This window comes from Musca autumnalis, unplaced genomic scaffold (assembly GCF_047663935.1).
Source record: "Musca autumnalis isolate F117 unplaced genomic scaffold, ASM4766393v1 scaffold_3, whole genome shotgun sequence".
In the NCBI taxonomy this organism is placed as follows: domain Eukaryota; kingdom Metazoa; phylum Arthropoda; class Insecta; order Diptera; family Muscidae; genus Musca; species Musca autumnalis.
The window spans coordinates 35533315-35548965 of NW_027411866.1; the positions used below are offsets into that span (position 1 = coordinate 35533315).

Sequence of the window (15651 nt, forward strand, 5' to 3'; positions counted from 1 at the left end):
GTCTTTACCTCATTTTGGCTGGGCGGTATACATTCAATACCATCTTCTGGGATTGGGACTGTGGTATCTTCGTCATCTTCGTTGCTATTGGATACCAACAGTTTTGAAAAATGTTCTTTCCATATCCAGAGTACACTATCTGTATCAGTTACCAAATTACATTGCTGGTCTCTACAGGAGGATGTGCCTGTACCAAAGCCATCAGTTTGATGCTTGACTCTTTGGTAGAATTTTCGGACTTCATTCTGGCTCCTGTACATCTCGATTTTTTTCACACTCCCGCTTTTCCATCTCACTCTTTTTCCTGCGGAAAAGACGTTTCTCCTCTCTCCTTTTCTCCCTGTATCTCTCTCGTGCGCTACGCGTTGCTACGGATTGTAAAGTAGCCCTATATGCCGCATTTTTCTCTTCGGTGGCAGCACGACACTCCTGATCATACCATGGATTCCTTGGTGGAGGCCTCTGGTATCCAAGTATGGATTTTGCGGCTGTTTGCTTGAATGGAGTGGGCAATGTTTTGCCATTGCGCTGATATGTTATCGGGATGAGGAGTGCTTTGATTAGGCAATTGGGCTAGTTGAGTGGAATATGCTGTGGCTATCTGTTGTGATTGCAGCTTACCGATGTCTAACTTTCGTGTTGTCTCTGTTCGTACTTTGTTTGCTACGTTTAAGCGGGTGCGTACCTTTGCTGCAACAAGGTAGTGGTCCGAATCAATGTTTGCGCCTCGGAACGATCGTACATCCAACACGCTCGATGAATGTCTTCCATCTATCACAACATGATCAATTTGATTTCTTGTTTTCTGATCTGGAGACAGCCAGGTGCCCTTATAAATATCGAGATGATTAAATCTGGTACTGCTACCATGTTTTTTGCAGCTGCAAAGTCTATCAGCCTCATACCATTGTCAGATGTTTCACTGTGGAGGCTGAATTTCCCGACTGTTGAGCCAAAGATATTCTCCTTTCCAATTTTGGCATTAAAATCGCCTAGAATGATTTTAATGTCATGGGCAGGGCAACGGTCATAAGTTTCTTCTAAGCGCTCGTAAAATATATCTTTGGTCTGTTCGTCCTTTCTTCAGTGGGAGCATGAGCGCAAATAAAGCTGATGTTGAAGAATTTAGCTTTTATTCGAATTGCAGCAAGTCTTTCATTCACTGGGGTGAAGCTGGATACCAGATGTTTTAGTCTCCGACTAACTACGAATCCGCAACCAAACTCATGCTTTACGTCATGGCAGCTATAATACAGTGCGTCACCTTTAGGTGTTGTTGTGACGCCTTTCCCAATCCATCGTATTTCCTGTATGGCAGTAATATCGGCCTTGTACTTTTCAATTACGTCTGCCAATGCGAAGACTGCACCTTCTCTATAAAGAGTGCGAACATTCTAGGTGCAGATTCGCAGATCATGGTCCTTAAAACGTTTGCGGGGTTCGTCAACTTTAGAGGGGGTTGTTTTTCTTTTCTTTCGTTTTTTCATAGTATGCTGTTTTTTCTAGGGGAGGGTTACTAACCCGACGCCCAAACCCAAGTTTTTTAACGTTCCTATGGGAGAACGCGCGGCACACCACGGGGAGGTCAGTGTCCACTTGAGATGAAAGAGGGACCAAGATAAATCCTGGGCTTTGCCATGTGAAAACCGGTCAGGGCCGTTGCTTGGTATCTTCCATCCCCTACGTCACCCACCGAAATTTTCGAACTATGTAACCTTTTTCCTTTTATTCATGTAGTAATACGCCAGCCAATGACTTAAGTCGGAGAGCGAGGCTTCTTATTCTTTCAATAGAATTCCTTTGGATCTAGCGAAACAATTTTTTTATATATTTCAATAAGTCAAACCAAAGCTTTCGTACTATTCGACAAGTCGAAACAGTAATATATTATTAGATATGTATGTTTCAATATCTCGAACAAAAAACGTCCAAATGCCATATTTTCGTTCGGCTTATAGAAGCTACCTCATAATTTTCTCAATACAAAATTTTATATATTTTTTTTAATTGTTCAATATCTCGAACGAAAACTGTCAATTACATTATTTTCGATCAAATGCATTTTCATCCGACTTAGCGAAACATCTTTCCTATTTCTCTTAAACTTTTTTTTTAAATTTTATTTTTATTTTTTTTTCTCCATAAGAAACTTTCAATAAATTTGTTTTCGTTCGACTTGACAACTTCGACTTTCTTATTTCTATTCATTTCCTTAATTTTATTTTTTTTTTCCTTTTATTTCAATTTACTTTTTCATTTGTCCTTTAGGTTCGCAAATGGTGTGAAGAAGCTGGTGGCGGCATTGAATTACATTTCGAACAAAAGGAACCCAAAGTTGAACCCACAAAAATCGATGCTTCCAATATCTATTGGGTTGCCTTTGAACAGTGTTTGGTTAAGGAATTGTAAGTTAGTGAAATTCTCATGTAATCAATCCTTTTTTAAACTTTCCCTTATTTTAGGGGCTTGAAAATCCGCAAGCAAATCTTTCCCGGTGGCACCGACAGCCGTCACATACGTCACGTTGGTATACCCTCTATCGGTTTCTCACCCATGATCAATACTCCAGTTTTATTGCACGATCATGATGAATTCCTAAAGGCTGATACCTATTTGCGTGGTGTGGAGATCTATCAGAAATTGATTCCAGCTGTATTGAATGCCTAAATGCCGTGTGGATTGGAGGAGAATGAATTGAAGTGTGGACTGGACTGTGAATTTGATTTTATTCCTGATAACATGATACCTGACTGTTTTTTTCTAACGCTAATAGCTTTGTTAATTATGTAATTATACAAAAAAAGAAATAAAGAAGGATTACAGACCTTGTAGAGTGGTTCTTTAATTTTTTTAGGTTATGTAATTTGAATGATAGTTTGAGATGTTATCGAATTATCGGACTATCTCAAAATCTTGGAATTACATAGACCGAATTGATCAGCCTAAAAAGAGTATAGATACTCTACGTACCGTCGAATGAATACATTGCAGAATTTTTGGGAAGAAACACTTGATCTAAACCAAAAAAAGCTAAACATTCGCAGCCACATAGTCACCGGAAAGTATGATATTTAACTTAGAAACTTTCTATTGGTATTTTCACTACAAATCTCCACTACAGATCTCTCATCCACACGAGGTTAACTCCAACTCCATTGGTTGCTAACGGTTTGTATTATATACCCATCACAAAAAAAAAAAAAAAAAAAAAAACAAATCTATGGCATATCTAAGGTGCCACATAATTATAGGGCATTTGGATCAAGACAAAGTGAACTTCAGACTCCGTGAGAGCTAGAAGGAGTTTGACAGGCATAGCTTTGCCGCGAACATTTGAAAATTGTGGTTTATCCGAAGTAATTGCGCCTACATGCTTTTGGATTGATTTGATGTAGAATCTGATCCTGATCTTGCAATCATCTGCATAGGGAAGTCGAAGAATAAATATTCACCGATTTTCCATTTAGTAACCTCTAGAAATTTTGTCAGGCTGGGCGCTCGAAAAACATGTAAATCGATAAGAAGATAGTGACTCCATGAGATCGGTATTCCATCTTCACAGTCTTCACATCTACTTCTGTGAAATACCACAGAATTAAGAACTTATAAATCGGAACTAAGCAGATTCTTACCTGATCTCCATTTAAGTTGATCTATGAGATATAGTTTCCATCGCTCAGCAGCCAAGCAATTTAATTTTTTTGTAAATTAAACCCCTGCACTAAAACAATATCCACTTCAGACTTTGAGAGAGACATCAGCCGCTTCACAACGACGCAGGTTAATCTAATAATAATTGTTCCACAAACATCCCAGGCGGGACAAGGTATTATTGTCTTCATTCCTCTACTTAATTAGTGAGGTAGGAAATTTAATCTATTCCGATCGATTTGACCTAACGGACGCGAAAAAAATCCTGGTGGTTGTTGAACCAAACCAATGTCAACTTCAGACTTTGAGAAAGGCATCAGCCGCTTTATTTGCGACGCATATTAATCTACGTTATACGAAGTGTTGGTTTTCAACGTCCTCCTGCTTTCTTGGTGATGTGAGGAATCTGATCTATCCCGACACCTAGTGCAGTTTGGCCTCACTTGCCTGAAAAATATCTCTGTCTCTGGAGCAAAACAATTAAAACTTCAGATTTTGAGAGAGGCATCAGCTGCTTCACAACTATCCCGACACATAGTGCAGTTTGGCCTCACTAGCCTGAAAAATATCCCTGTCTCAGGAGCAAAACAATTCTAACTTCCGACTTTGAGAGAAGCATCAGCCGCTTCACAACGACGCAGATTAATCGACATTATTCGAAGTGATTGTTGTCTACGTCATCCTACTTCCTTCTGAATCTGATACATTTCGATTGCAGTGTCCGTAAATATTTCAGGAATTAGGAACTTGTTAATCCTAACTATACAGGCCTCAACCTGATCTCCATTAAAGTTGTTAAATGCCATATTGTTCCCATCACATAGTAGCGCAGCAATTGTATTCTTTGTAAATTGAGCCCCTGAACAAAACTTTCAACTTCAGACTTTCTCGAGTGATCAGCCAATTTACTGCGTCGCGATTAAACTGCATTACCCCATGTGATTGTTGTCTACGATTTTGAATCTAATTCCATTCAAAGTGCAGTTTGCTCTAACACGTTCGTAAATATTTCTGCCTCTTGGCATCTCCTGACAATTTCATTCCTCGATTACTCAGTTTGGATTCAAAAAATAATCACTATTCGACCCTCATTGCATCCTTTCCAACGACTAGCGAGGCCATCTACTGTCCTGGCAAGGAATTTTAGCGTGTTCACGTAGCAAACATAGCTTTTTTGTACGAAATGGTTTTCTTGTGTAGAGAAGAGAGATTTTTTAGTTAAACAGGGATCTATTTTTTAAATTAACCGTCCACAAAAATAACATAATCATAGGTGTTGAGCAGATCTTCTCTGGGTATGAGGTTCCTAAAATGAGATTAGATTTTCCATTGACACATGTGGTATGTCTGAATTAGATTACGGCACCGTTGCGGCTCGCGAGCCTGTGAAGATAGTACACAACCATAATTTAATCTTCATTGAGAGGGAGTTTGTTGTTACCGAACCTTAGATTATGAGATGCAATGCAGGCTGATAAACAAGTTTAGACAGAATACTCGCCACATGTGAGATCGCTAGGTTGTCTCACAAACGATCTTCGAACAGCAGCCATTGACTTTCTCCGACTCTTTCGTCAATGGCGACTCCGTGAATTATTTCAACCCAAAGACAGTTTCTTGTCTTGACGGTGGTTGGCTCCTGCATGCTCAGGACTAGTTTGTACAGTTAGAAAGAGGTGACCTTAGCACTTGGGATAGCAAACGAAAGAGCATGAGGGGTTTGGCTTTCTGATTCAGACGTATATTTGCAAGTAGAATCAACCGTTGAATCAGACTACTCACCCGCATTTTTTCCTTGAAAATCTGGACAGATGAAGTGGAGGGGTTGACTTTCTAATGCAGTGATCTTTTTGAAATCGCGTGAGTTTTTTTAGCTGACTTGGCCCTCTTCACCGTGGTAAGTGGTAAGAAGTTGAGGTTCCCATCAGGTCCGCGACCATGCTCGTAAAATCAATCCAGCGTTAATTTACAGCTATGACCCCAAATAGGTTTCACTATGAGTGAATATAGACTAGGTACTTTCCTCACGTTCCATCCAAATTCACCCACCCGTTTACGTCCCCCGAGTCGTCCGATTTCTTAACCGTGGTTACAGCTATGACCCTCTCACGCTATATCGAAACTCACCCACTTGGTGCTTTCAGAAAATCGCCTTTCGTTGGGTATTTTCAGAGTTTACAACCGATAATTTGCTTGGAATTCCAGGGAGATTCCTCTTTCAGTTGGCCTAATCGTAGACATATCTCTGGCCTTTTAAGGCTTGTCAATGGATTAAACTTTCGCATACATGTTTTTATCTTTGAAAGATATTGATAGGGAAATCCCTGAACGGTGGACCGCCAACCCGTTTGTTTCTTGAAAATCGTCTTGACGGAGTAAGTAGAGGATTTGGTTTTCTGAACTGTGGTGGATGGTGAAAAGTTGAGGTTCCCTCCAGTTCCACGACTTTGCAGGTCGAATCCATCGTTAAATCAGACTTCCCGAGTCGTCTGATCCCTTTGCCGTGCTTACAGATATGAGGAGGTTCTAGTGTGGGTAGACTTACATATTTTAGATAGATTCCTTACGTCGTGTCCAGACTCAGCCATTCGTATGCTTCCAAAATCGTGTTTCGTTGGATAATTCTTAAGTTAAAGAGAATTGATCCCTCTTTAACTAAAGAATTATCGGATGCATTTATTTCTCCGTCGTGCTTGAAACTGTTATCCCAAGAGATTCCTGTGAGTTGCCCTAATCATAGGTATACATTCTTACTTACTTACTTAGCTGGCCCATTACAGAACATTTGTTCTATAGGCCGAACTAAGAAAAGATCTCCAATTCTCTCTATTTGTTGCTTCGCTTTCTGGAATACCGCGCCTTATCATCTCATCATCCACTTGTTTGCGCCATCTATTCCTTGGCCTGCCAATTCTGCGTGCACCGCCAAGCGGTCCGTGTTTATACACCTTTTTAGCGGGTTCATCATCGCTCATTCTTATGATATGGCCTAGCCAACGCAATCGCTGCATCTCTATACGTTTAACAATATTGATGTCGTCGTATTGCAGATACAGCTCGAGGTTCATGCGACGTCGATATTCACCGTCATCGAAGAATTCTTCTCTCAAACACGCCAAGCACTGCCATGTCTGCTTGCGCAAGTACCCAGGCTTCGGAGCCATACATCAGCACGGGTAGTATCAGTGTTTTATAAAGCGTTATTTTTGTTAGACGAGATGTGGCTTTTGAACTGCTTACTTAAGCCAAAGTAGCATCTGTTGGCCAATACAATTCTTCTTTTTATTTCACAACTGATGTCGTTTGTTGTGTTTACGGAGGTTCCGAGGTAGACGAAGTCTTTTACTACCTCAATATTATAGGAACCAACTTCCACAGTCGGTCCGAGCTCAATGGACGCATTGCGCGTCGACACCATCAACTTGGTCTTCTCACCGTTTACCGCCAGACACACTTTAGCAGATTCTCCTTCGACCTTCATAAAGGTATCAGTTACTTCTTTTACTGATCGGCCTATGATGTCTATATCATCAGCATAAGCAAGTAACATGTGACTATTGGTGTAGATTGTGCCACTTCTTTTGACGTTTGCCTCTCGTATAACCTTTTCCAGCAGGATGTTAAAGAGATCACACGAAAGGCTGTCTCCTTGTCTGAAACCTCTTTTGGTACCAAACTCTTCGGAGAGGTTTTTTCCTATTTTAACTGAGGACCTCGTGTCAGTTAAAATCATTTTGCAAAGCCGGATGAGCGGGGATACCAAATTCAGACATGGCTTGGAATACCTTTGAACGCAACGGGCTGTCGAAGGCTGCTTTATAATCGACAAAAAGGTGGTATGTGTCGATCTGCATCTCTTGGGTCTTCTCCAGGATTTGCCGCAGGGTAAATATCTGGTCAAAGGTGGACTTGCCAGGTCTAAAGCCGCATTGGTATGGTCCAATTATCTCGTTGACCATAGGCTTTAGTCGTTCGCACAATATCCCTAACACGATCTTGTAGGCAATAGGAAGTAGGCTTATGCCCCTATAGTTAGAGCATACAGTCTTATCTCCCTTCTTGTGGACGGGGCACAGGATACTCAGGTTCCAATCGTCTTTGCTGCTATTGGATATCAACAGTTTTGAAAAATGTTCTTTCCATATCCTGAGTACACTATCTGTATCAGTTACCAAATTACCTTGCTGGTCTCTACAGGAGGATGTGCCTGTACCAAAGCCATCAGTTTGATGCTTGACTCTTTGGTAGAATTTTCGGACTTCATTCTGGCTCCTGTACATCTCGATTTTTTCGCACTCCCGCTTTTCCATCTCTCTCTTTTTCCTGCGGAAAAGACGTTTCTCCTCTCTCCTTTTCTCCCTGTATCTCTCTCGTGCGCTACGCGTTGCTACGGATTGTAAAGTAGCCTTATATGCCGCATTTTTCTCTTCGGTGGCAGCACGACACTCCTGATCATACCATGGATTCCTTGGTGGAGGTCTCTGGTATCCAAGTATGGATTTTGCGGCTGTTTGCATGGAGTGGGCAATGATTTGCCATTGCGCTGATATGTTATCGGGATGAGGAGGGCTTTGATTAAGAAATTGGGCTAGTTCAGTGGAATATGCGGTGGCTATCTGTTGTGATTACAGCTTACCGATGTCTAACTTTCGTGTTGTGTCTGTTCGTACTTTGTTTGCTACGTTTATGCGGGTGCGTACCTTTGCTGCAACAAGGTAGTGGTCCGAATCAATGTTTGCGTCTCGGAACGATCGTACATCCAACACGCTCGATTAATGTCTTCCATCTATCACAACATGATCAATTTGATTTCTTGTTTTCTGATCTGGAGACAGCCAGGTGCCCTTATGAATATCGAGATGATTAAATCTGGTACTGCTAACTACCATGTTTCTTGCAGCTGCAAAGTCTATCAGCCTCATACCATTGTCAGATGTTTCACGGTGGAGACTGAATTTCCGACTGTTGGGCCAAAGATATTCTCCTTTCCAATTTTGGCATTAAAATCGCCTAGAATGATTTTAATGTCATGGGCAGGGCAACGGTCATATGTTTCTTCTAAGCGCCCGTAAAATATATCTTTGGTCTGTTCGTCCTTTTCTTCAGTGGGAGCATGAGCGCAAATAAAGCTGATGTTGAAGAATTTAGCTTTTATTCGAATTGCAGCAAGTCTTTCATTCACTGGGGTGAAGCTGGATACCAGATGTTTTAGTCTCCGACTAACTACGAATCCGCAACCAAACTCATGCTTTACGTCATGGCAGCTATAATACAGTGCGTCACCTTTAGGGGTTGTTCTGACGCCTTTCCCAATCCATCGTATTTGGGTACACATATATACATATAGGTACACATTCACACAGCCTTAAAAGTCGAGTGTGATATTTTTAAGGCTGTTTGAATGTAACTAACTTCTATCTTTCTCTTCTCACCGGTAGAAGAGTTTGGGATAGGAATCCACCGTTGTGTCAGACCCACAACCCTCTTGTTTCTTGAAACCGTCTAGACAGAATAAGATTCAAGATATATTTTATTGAGTCTTTTACATAATTATAAGGAAACATTTAACAAAAAGACGGAATGGATAGAGCGGTTGGCTTTCTTACTCGGTCATTTCATTTTTGAGATTGGGTTTGGCTTTTCTGCTGACCTGTAGTAGCTGGCGAGAAGTTGAGTTTCGCTTCAGCTTCACAACCTTGTATGTAGAACTCATAGTTGAGTCTGACCGAACGAGTCGACTGATCCCTATGCCATGACCTCAAGGAGGTTCAAGTGTGATTAGACTTATTGTAGGTTACGTGCAGACTCACCGAACCGTTTGCTTCTACAAACTCGCCCTTCGATGTGTATTTCTAGAGTTAACATCTGATAAGTCGACAATCTCTCGGCTTGGAACTGTGGTACCCAAAAGGTTGGACTGTGAGTGGTAGGTATATCCCTCTTTTGAGGCTGTGTAATGGATTACATCGTCTTCTCACCGGCGAAAGACGTTTGAAATAGGAATTTTGGTTATCCCAAGGGGTCTTTAAGTAGCTTAAACGGCGTTTGCATTAGAGCTTTTTGCCGCGTTAACCTTCTTTATGAGGATTTAATTGACGTTTGCGCTATTAAATTGACACCTCAACTGTATTTCTAGCTATTCAACTGGATTTCCCTCTCAGTTATAAAAAACATTACCAGGCTACAGAATTTTTAAGAAAGTGTAACGTCTGTCTAAATGCCTTTTTCTTCGCTTTCCTGGTTTCAGTGCATATGGATGTTGTGGTAAGATTGTCAGATGTTTTAATCCGGTAATTTCCTTGCATCCGTGTCATATTGGCTTGGAAGTCATGAGCGATCCGCATTGGTCGACGAATAATTCTTCTGTATAGTCTTCACCTTCACTCTCTCTCTCTCTCTCACTCTCTCTCTTCACTCTCCACCAGGAAATCTCAGTTGGGAGCTCTTAAATGAAGGTGAAATCATATCCGCGCTCGAATGAGGATAGGTTATTGCAGAAACCAGTTTTAAAAGTCAGGAGACGCAGGACTATCGAAGGGTTGACCGGTTGCTTTCTTTGCTCTGTCCAGCTATAATTTACAACAAATCTACCGTCCTTTGCATCGAATCGTAAAGGCTTGTAAAAGATTTTGGTAGGAATCCATTATGATGAAATCAATTTCGTTATCGGATAAGAATGGGTTACTACAGACACCACTGTTGCAAGTCGTAAGTAGCACACTATCATCTTTTCCAGAAAAGCTAGCAAATGCCGTCTTTGGTCTATCCAGCTATCATTTCCGACAGATCTAACATTAGCATTTCCATCGAATTATAGACTATATTTTTGGTGAACGACGCCTATTGGGCACATAGTCGCACCATGACATTTGGAGGTCTCTTATGGGTGGGAGATCGCTGCCTTAATAATATTTTAGTTCAGTCGGAATTTTCTTCAGAGTTTTCCAGCATCTAGAGTTCTGATAACGGAGGATTCTAGGATTGGTGTAAACAAAGACTTTTGAAGGGGAAACCATGATGATAATAGTGAAATCATGGTCTGTAACAAGTTGTTGTAAGTCCGCAGGACTATCGACTTTTAAAGAAGGGGTATCAGTTGCCGTATTTGCTCTGTCCAGCTGACATTTACTACAGATCTACCGTTCTCTCCACAGAATCGAATCGTCATCGATTCAATACTTTGTTTATCTTGAAGAACTCTTATTGGGCACATAGTCGTAACGTGACATTTGGAGATCTCTTATGGGTAGAAGATCGCTATCTTGATGGTATTGTTAATTTATGGTAACCACAGTCTGGTGGTTAACTATAAGATTATTCACCTTTCTGGGATTGTGCCTACGCTATTTGGAATTAGCTCCATCTGGTAAAATCTACAAGAACATTCGAATTAATCTTTTTAGTTGGTGTCTAAGCTAAAACATGTTTTGTAGCATTGTCAGCACATTTGATGTTTTTCTATAGCATACCTTCAGGCGTTTTTGGAACATGGTAGCATTTTTTTATTTAGAATGCCCATTAGCCCTCTACTCATTTAAACTTTACAAAGTTGTGGATTTTCCATGTTATGATAAACTTTAGTTCATGTTAATTCTCTTCAGAGTGTCCCAATGTATAGAGTTCTTAAAACAGAAGACTCTAGGTAAAGACTAGATAGCTTTCTCTGAGATTTATTGCTTCCAAGGTCTTCCCCTGGCTACAAAAGTCAAATCGGTCTGTAATACTCCTCTTGGAAGATATCGTATGAAAAGCTATACTTTTCGCTTCACCTCTTGAAATTTGGAGATAGTCTTGATAAACTTTAGTTCGGTTTTAATTCTCATAAGAGGATTGATTCTACGTAAAGATTTTTGCTAGAAATCCAATCCAAATCCATTCTACTGCTCCACTTGGGAGATATGGTATACAAAGTTAGACTCATCGCTTCACCTATGGTCACTCTATGGTGCTCCAGATAATATGACATAAACATTATTAAAGATGGAGCATCTTCTCCGATACCGTTTGTGAAGATTAATAGAGAAGCCATCAGCTAGATGGATCCGCAATTTTTTAAAATTTTCAAAAATTGTCAAATTAAACGTTTATCGTACTATTCCCATTTCTTTCTTTTTTCTTCTGCAGAACCATGTGTCAAATTCCTCTCTCAACAATTGGAATCTCTAAAAATTCCCTACAAAGTCCACCACATTGCTGGCGATACTACCAAACCAGTTCTCATAGGAACCTGGCTGGGATCAGAACCTGAATTGCCAGCAATCTTACTCAATTCTCACATGGATGTTGTTCCAGTCTACAATGATAAATGGACATATCCACCATTCTCAGCCCACATGGATGAAGAGGGTCGCATATATGCCCGAGGTTCTCAGGATATGAAATGTGTTGGCGCCCAATATTTGGCAGCATTACGGCAACTCAAGAAAAATCATGAGAAAATACGGCGAACTCTGCACATCATGTTTGTGCCGGATGAAGAAATTGGTGGCGATAAAAGTCTGCAAGAATTTGTAAAATGTAAAGAATTCAATGATCTCAAGGTGGGATTTGCTTTGGACGAGGGTATGGCCATAGAGGCGGACAAGTATGTGGCATTCTATGCGGAAAGGAGTTTGTGGCGTAAGTGTTACCATAAAATGGGTTTCTTTTTACATTTTAAAGTTCCAATTCTTTCTTTTTTTTCCTTGACAGAAATCAATTTCAAATTCAAGGGTTCTGCTGGCCATGGCTCCCTGCTTTTGCCCAATACTGCGGGCCAGAAATTCAATTATCTCTTGGATAAACTGATGACATATCGTGCAAGTCAACAGGATATTATGGCCAAAAATCCCTCGATACATGTGGGAGATGTTACCACCATTAACCTAACCATGGTCAAGGGAGGTGTACAATCGAATGTGGTGCCAGCCATGTTGGAGGCCTGTTTCGATATGCGCATTGCCATTGACGTGGATTTAAAGGAATTTGAAAACCAATTAAAACAATGGTGTAATGAAGCAGGTGGTGACATCGAATGGGAATGGGTAGTGAGGATTGACACTGCACCCAAAACTAAGGTGGATGCCAGCAATCCATATTGGTTGGCCTTTGAAAAGGCCTTTCAGGAAATGTAAGCGTGGCATTAGGAAGCCTCAAAGATAGCTAATCAATTTACATTTCTTTGCAGGAATCTCACCTTGGAGACCCATGTCTTTCCCGGTGGCACTGATAGCCAGTTTTTGCGCGCCATTGGCATACCCTCAATTGGTTTCTCACCCATGCCCAATACTCCGGTTTTGTTACACGACCACGATGAATACCTCAAAGCTGATGTCTATTTGCATGGCATCGAAATTTACACCAGAATTTTATTGAACTTATTAAATTGTTAGGTTAAGTTGAATTTGAAGAATAAATGAAGCTTTCGCAATTATTTTCAGAAAGAATAATGTTTCCTACATTCAATTTTACACGCCAACAGCTTGTTGATCGGAATTGCCTAGGTTCATTTTATTTCATTTGGAAGGTACTTGCTGCCAATACGTCGTTCCAGACTTTTCTGAAATGGGAAGAAAGAAGTTCAAATAAAATCAGGAAAACAAAAAGAAAAAAGATACAACAAATAATCTTAATTGAAACCCAAATTGTTTAGTGAGGTGCATATTTTAAGTTGTCGGAGTTCCTTAATTGAATTTTCCTGGTAACGACTGCTGGACCACTCATTAAGTCAAGCGACATCAAAACTCTTCTGATTTAATCTTGGATGATATGAGCCATTGAGATTACGGTTCATTCGAAGTCGGTAAATTTCATCTTCCTTAGTATCCAATAACATCCATTATAAACGACGATGTACTGCTTTGTCTATCTTTTCGTCTTGCGATTCTTGAAGTGCTTGGCGAAAATAGCTGGCACAACTGTTCTGTCAAACTTTACTTGTTGTTGTTGTAACAGTGTTTATTATCTGGCGCAGTGCCTATCTTCAGTTCCAGGAAAGTGGCTGCTTCGATGGGATATAGCCACTGGAGTTAGATGAGTAGGTTTGGCGGGGCAGTTGAAAAGGTGCTTTGCGTCGTGCGGGCCCATGCCGCATACTAAGCAGATGTCTTGTACGGCGCAATCGATTTCCGCTCAATAAGAATTTAGGCGGCTACAATATCCCGAGCGTAGTTGAGCCAAAACTACTCTGGTTTGTCGTGGACACTCCTCAGCTACGATAGATTGGGGATGTACTCCGAGGACTTTATTCACACTGTATTTTCTTATGGCCTTAGCAACTGTGTCCGTGTGAATGCTATTCAGACCTGACTGTTGATCTTGGGGTTCTCTCTCACATTGTTGGACCTCCCTCTCTAGAGCATGAATATCCTTCCTGATATGCCTGGGTGTGTCGGGCATAGCCAGCAAAAGTTGATTGGGATGGCTCTCACGGCAACACGCGAGGAAATACTGCAACAAAAGCATCCTATTGTGTTGCTGTACTAGAAGAATTTTTGCCTCCTCATGTAGATGGTCCACTGAAGACATGAGGGGGCACCCTGTTGCTATTTCCAGGGCGGCATTCTAACATGTTTGAATCTTTCCCCATTGCGTATCACATAATCCCGGGGACCAAACTGGAGCCGCATAGCTTACTACAGACCGACCTATCGCGCTATATGTAGTCACCAAAGTTTCTTTATCTGCACGCCAAGTGCTGCCTGCTAGGGACTTAAGAACCTTGTTTCTACTTTGTCGTTTGTTTGTTTATCGCAGATAGCTGCGGTATGCGCGGACGACTTGACTGAAGTGTCGAATGAGACCCCTAGAATTTTGGGGCTGTCCATGTGGTGAACAGAGTGGCCGTAGATTACTGGCGGATATTTGAATATTTCTCGCGTGGAAAAAGGTGGTAAAGGCCTCGACACATAAGAAGCATGACATTCTTGCTGAAGTCATATCTTATAAAAGACTATAGACCAAGTTCGACCTAATAAAAAGATTTCAGAATCACATTTGAATTAGGTCGAACTTGGTCTTTAGTCTTAAGCAAGAATGCCATGCTTGTTATGTGTCGAGGCCTTAAGATGGGCTAACTAGGAGTTCAGTCTCTCACAGATGTCATCAGGGTAGGTACCTGACCGCATATGTTACGATCTCAATGCCGTCTGGAGGGGGTGGAATACAGGAAATGTAGAGTTTAAAGAGTTCCAAAGACATCACCGCTCCCTGGGGAACTCCCTGCTTCACTTTACAGGGTTTGGACTTCTTGTTCCTGAATTCCACGTACAACTGGCGTCCACACATATAATTGACTATCCAACGTTTCAAGCTTGGTCGGAGGGTTGTCTACTCAATGTCCTCAAACAGTGTGGAGAACCTGAATGTATCAAAGGCTTTTGATAAGTCAATCGCCACCATCACTGTTCTATCACACGCGGTCTCTGGTTGAATCCTTAACTATTATATGTTGAGATGGCGTGGAGAGCTCTTGTCGTGCTTTGCTGCTTACGAAATCCATGCTGATGATCAGTAACTTGATAGCTATTTCTGATACTGGGGAGGACTAAGACCTCAAGACCTCTTTGCTACGAGCGACAAAAGCGAAATCGGCCTGTACGATTCATTTTTTAAGGCATCCTTGCCTGGCTTGAGTAGGGTGGTCCCAGACTTCGGAAACAATGAGGGTGGTTAGCGACAAGTTGAGAACTTTAGTAAGATACTCCACTCCCGACGCACCCAGGTGCTTCAGCATTACCATGGAGATTCCATCAGGACCCAACGCTTTGGATGATTTAGCATTCCTGATGGCATTCGCAACATCATCCAATGTAAACTGTGGTGGTTCATCCTCGGCAGGAAGAGATCTGTTCGAGAGTGACTTAACCGTTGCCCACAATTCACTAATACCGGCTCAAAGGTTGCAACTCTTCAGATGATTTAACCACTTAACTTCTAGTGACAGCTCGCTGACTCTGGGGTCATTGGGGTTGGATCGACGGAGCTCATAACGTTCATTTCCTAATCCCGTGGCCTCTGCTG

At 41.3% G+C, this 15651-nt stretch overlaps 2 protein-coding genes across 2 annotated transcripts in view; one reads left to right on the forward strand and one right to left on the reverse strand.

The window, feature by feature from the left end:
- Nucleotides 1-13076, forward strand: part of LOC141398139 (aminoacylase-1A-like) — a 46345-nt gene extending 33269 nt beyond the window's left edge. The window contains exons 6-11 of the mRNA XM_073975371.1: nucleotides 2269-2405; nucleotides 2463-2661; nucleotides 3817-3826; nucleotides 11776-12270; nucleotides 12343-12760; nucleotides 12818-13076. Coding sequence (XP_073831472.1) covers nucleotides 2269-2405; nucleotides 2463-2661; nucleotides 3817-3826; nucleotides 11776-12270; nucleotides 12343-12760; nucleotides 12818-13022 — 1464 coding nt within the window. The 3' untranslated portion in view covers nucleotides 13023-13076. The remainder of the gene's footprint in view (nucleotides 1-2268; nucleotides 2406-2462; nucleotides 2662-3816; nucleotides 3827-11775; nucleotides 12271-12342; nucleotides 12761-12817) is intronic.
- A 72-nt stretch (nucleotides 13077-13148) lies between these two features.
- The window catches only part of LOC141396904 (band 7 protein AGAP004871-like), a 41704-nt gene continuing 39201 nt past the window's right edge, over nucleotides 13149-15651 (reverse strand). Inside the window, exon 6 of the mRNA XM_073972631.1 lies at nucleotides 13149-13189. The gene's annotated coding sequence lies outside the window, so the exon portion shown is untranslated. The remainder of the gene's footprint in view (nucleotides 13190-15651) is intronic.